Below are 4,703 nucleotides of genomic sequence, written 5' to 3' on the forward strand. Positions count from 1 at the left end.
GAAGAGATCTTATTCACAGATCCTACACTCAGAGAACTTACTGTCTAGTAGGGGAGTTGTTATAAATATTTATAATCAAAAACAGAGCACCATGTGTAGTCACACATGCCTGTAATCCCAGCACTTGAGAGACTGAGACACGAGGATCGCTGCATGTTTGAGGCTACACTCTGCTACTTGAAGGCCAGTTGGTACTAGTGAGCAGACTGTTTCAAAGAAAGCAAGCAAGCGTGCACACATGCAGGCATGCACACATGCACACACATTAGCATGGATTTGCTTACTAGGTAGTCAACAGTTTTAAGATCACTTATATTACATTTAAAAACTATTCCCTAAAATTGGTCTCTTAAACCAGGCATGATGGCACATGCCTGTAACACAGTGCTCAGTAAAGGGTTAAAAAAAAAAAAAATAGGGAAGTGTTATAACATAGGTGATAAAGAATTAACTGAGCTCATGAGCAGAAAACTCCAAAAGTACACAAGGAAAATGATACAGTAGAGCCCACTCTCACTTACTCAGCCTTGACAACTAAGCTCAAATATCCCATCATACCTCTCATCAAAATTCATGTAAGTGCTAAAAGGTGTAAACTGGGCAGGTGGCACATGCCTGTAATTCCAGCACCAGGGAGGCTGAGGTAGGAAGATCACTGTGAGTTTGCAAACACCCTGGGCTACAAAGTGAGCTCAAGGCAGGCCTGAACTGAACGAGATCAGAGTCTCACACCTAGCTGCACACTTTCGGCACATGCCACATTTTGTGTTCTTTTTCTGTTCTAAATGTTTTTTTGCTAAAACTCCAATGCTTCTTGTCAGAATAACTAATGCTGTTTTACATACCAGTTAGAAGAATCAGTCTCTGTTGCAGCTATGCCAGGGCATTTCCCCCCCATTTGCATTTCCGTTTGGGGAGGGCACTGACACTGGGGACAGAACCCTGGGCTACATCACCAGACCTTTTTCTATTTTTTAATTTTGAGACAAGTTCTTATTAAGTTGCTCAGTTATTTAGGCATGGCTCAAACTTGCAGTCTTCCTGCCTCAGTTTCCCAGAATTGTAGGATTAAGGGAGTGTGGCAACACACCCAGTCCATATGTGTATTTCCAATGTGGGTCACAAGAAACTGAGAATCCTTTAACACAAATTTTACCTGTTCTTTTTTTCCTTTCAAATGACATGGACTACATCAGTACAAAGCTTGCCTATGTTGAATCACAGGCCCAAAAAAACCCATTTCACTTCTTACTTCACAAATGAGGAAAATAACAAATTGCCCAGGGTAATCCAACCAATAGCACAGAACTACAACTTGAATCCTGGTTGTACGCCTCCAAAACTAAGGAGAAAGACAAGTAGCGATAAACAAGGTGACTTCAGGTAGTGTGAGACACAAACACGTATAAATGGGCAGGTACGCAAGGGACTCAAGCTTGAGAAACAGCGCACTACATCTGTCTCTTTCTAACTGAAGGATTAAATAACAGTGCACAGGGCATTAAAGAAAGATCTCTTCCTTTCTCAGTCTCCCTCCCTCCCTGAATGGCTGAGTGACAAACATAGGACCCAGCTTATGCTAAACTGAGTCACAACACTCCCAACCCCTTTCTGATTCTTCTACTTCATTTCTGTCTTACTGTATTGGCTAGGACCTCCAGTACAATAATGAATTTTAAAAGCCACAACTGATGTACCCTTATCAAATTCTAGAATGCTTCTAAATGTTCACTTTTTTTTTTTTTTTTTTTTTTTGAGACAGGGTCTCACTAGTTTAGGCTGGCCTTGAACTCACAGCAATCTTCCAGCCTCACCAAGTATCCTTTTGTTTAGATTACTAGTAGATAGCCTGGTTTTTTGTTTGTTGTTTTGAGTGTATGGAAACCTTATTCCTAGACATGATCTCACAATATATCCCAGGCTGGTCTCAGACTTGCAATCCACCTGGTTTAGTCTCCCCAGTACTGGGATTACAAATACCACCCTTGACCAACTCGGAAAGTTCGAGTTTTTTGTTTTGTTTTGTTTTGTTTCTTTAAATTTAAACTGATCTTTGACCAACCCTTTCTTCTCCTCCAAGCTGTGTTCCACTCTTCCCTGATCTTTCTCTCATTCCAGAGTACCTTAAAGTACTACTTCTCTAGCTCTAATTAACAGACTCTGATATTCTGAGAATTCCACACTCTTCTGTTGTTTCAATTCTCTGGATCAAAACGTTTCTAAAATTGAAAGAAAATCCTAAAAGACTTTTGATCACATGCGGATCATTCTTTCTATCTCTTAAACATACTCTTCCTTTCTTTAAAATAAAAACAAGTTTAAAAAAAAGGGTTTAAAAAAATTGTGTTAACTTATTGTGCCGCTGAGTGCTACAACGAGCCTGGTTTTTTAAATGGCTTGGGAGAAACTCCAAGATTTTGAAGTTTTAAGAAAAGCGGCTGGATCCAGACGTTTATACTTTTACTGTCTCCTTTGCTAAACTGAAAAATACTAAAGAGAAAAAGGAAAAAAAATACGCATAATATTTATAGGCAAATAAGGTACCTCTCCAGTAAAGGGGTGGGGAGGCAATCCAACCAAGTTATGAATTCTCTCATTAATTTTTCTTTCTAAACAAAAGGGCACAATTCTTCCCCAGACAGCAACAGCAAAGGGAGCAGCCAAAAATGTTGCATCATATGAAACACTCCGCGCTAGATCAACAAGAAAACCAGATGGTGGTAAAATACCTAACATAGGAAAACCCCAGCTGGGAATCTCGGTCTCTTCCCGACCCCCAAGAGCGGCTGGCTGCCCTTTTGTACTTTTTAAAGTCTGCATCGAAAACTGAAAGTTTCGGTTTCGGAGTAGCGGACTCAGGACTCCTTCCACGCGCGTCCTAAGTTCGGGGCCACCTCGGACGCTGGGCTTGGGCCGGGGCAACGGCTGCCGGCGCCGACGCGGCCGGAGAGCCGAGGGTGGGGCGGGGGCGGGACCCAGCTCGCCCCGGCCCGCTGCCCGCCCGAGCCCGCGCGCCAGAGACGCCCGCCGCCGCCGGACCCTTCGCCCTGCCCGAAGAGGCGGGAAGGCGCGGTGGCCTCGAGACAATGGCCCGGGGCGCCGCGCTCTCAAAGGCATGTCGTGGGCACCGCGTGCGACGCTTCGGGGACGCCCGCGGACGCCGCCCTGTTAGGCCGAGCGGGCGCGAAGACTCGGCGCGACGAGACGGCAGGCGAGAGCTCACCTTGACGAAGAGCTCGATGAGGGGCTCTTTGTCCTCCTCCTTCAGCCCGTTCAGTGGCATCGATAACGCCATGACCGGCTCGGCAGGGCTCCGTGGACGGCGGCGCGACCGCTACTTCAGCTCCGGGGCTGTGTTGGCTGCCGGCTCCCGCCGCGCTGCGCTGCGCTCGCTGGACAGTCCCGGCTTCGAGCTGGCCGCAGCCGCGACTACTCAGCTCCGCTCCACGCTCCGCGCGCGACTCGGAGGCGGCTGCAGCTAGAGCCGCTTCAAGCTGCGGGGCGGGGCTCGGGGGGCGGGGCTTCGGCTGGGGGCGGAGCCAAGACTAGTCTCGGGACTCTCCACGGGAAACGGCCGAGCGGGCTCAAGGGGGCGGGGCTCGTGGAGGGGTGGGGCTTAGGGCGGGGCGGAGGGCCCAGGACCAGTGGGGGCGGGGCTTAGTCTTGGTGGGCGTCACCGAGCCCTAACTCCTTCAACCCACCCTTCCGAGGGGGCGGAAGGGAAATTCCCCGATCCCCGGGGTCCGGCGCCTGACACCGCCTCTCTCCGCAGCGCCGGCGCGTCCTCCGCAGCTGCTGCTGCTGGTAAGATGCCAGGTGACCTCATGCCTCGACCAGCCTGGGGAGGCGAGGCGGCGCCTCCTGCCCTCTCCTCCGCTGCAGCCTCAGGACGCATCGCCCTTTCCCGCAGTAGCCACCTCCCGAAAGAGCTCTGTTAGGCGGGACTGCCTTTTCCGGAAAAACTTTTCCAAAAGCGTTCATCTTCTCCTGTGAAATGCCTTCCTTTTTTTCTTCTTCCTCTGACTTCGTTTCTCCTCCTTTGACTTCGACTCTTCTACAGTGGCAGCTACCATATTCGCAAATACTTATGAACTGCGTTCCGAGCTCTGAGCTAGGCAATAAGCAAAGGAACCGGCTCCTTCTCCAGCCCCAGAACTTAAATCTGGAGCGACGCCCCTTTGCCTGAAGCCTACTCGGACCCTCTGAGCTGGGTGTTTTCCTTCCTGGACAGACTGTTTCCGTTCACCTGGCAAATGACAGCATCCAGTCAAAGGAGGTGGCTGCACACCGACTTGTTCTACAAGATTCTGTGGAAGAAAAAGATTCACATTTTAACCCGCAAGCGGACAGTTCTGAAGGATGTGGGCCTCTAAACGGAAAAAGCTGCCCAGAACCCTAAGGCCCTGAGGGTGGGTGGTAGTCATCTGGGCCTCCCTGGGTTACTGTTGATGCCTGGGGGAAGTGTCACCTTTGGAAACTTACTTGTGCCCTCATCTGACTTGAGCACCTGACTTGCAGAAAAAAATGAAAGCAGAGGAAGAAGAAAAATAAGAATTTCAAAAGAGATGAACTTTTTTGCCAGGTTTGATTGATTCCTGAAGTCCCCTACAGCCAAAGAGGGACTAGGGCGGCCAGGGAGATAGCTTAGTGGAATAAGCGCTTCCCTGGCAAGCACAAGGGCCTGAATTCAATCCCCGGTTCCG

At 49.1% G+C, this 4,703-nt stretch overlaps 1 protein-coding gene across 1 annotated transcript in view; it reads right to left on the reverse strand.

Annotated features, from left to right (window-relative positions):
- The window catches only part of Clic4 (chloride intracellular channel 4), a 68,100-nt gene extending 64,618 nt beyond the window's left edge, over positions 1-3,482 (reverse strand). The window contains exon 1 of the mRNA XM_004637594.3: positions 3,224-3,482. Coding sequence (XP_004637651.1) covers positions 3,224-3,295 — 72 coding nt within the window. The 5' untranslated portion in view covers positions 3,296-3,482. The remainder of the gene's footprint in view (positions 1-3,223) is intronic.
- Positions 3,483-4,703: the final 1,221 nt, after the last annotated feature.

Source organism: Octodon degus, unplaced genomic scaffold (genome assembly GCF_000260255.1).
Source record: "Octodon degus isolate 3935 unplaced genomic scaffold, OctDeg1.0 scaffold00092, whole genome shotgun sequence".
Lineage (NCBI taxonomy): Eukaryota > Metazoa > Chordata > Mammalia > Rodentia > Octodontidae > Octodon > Octodon degus.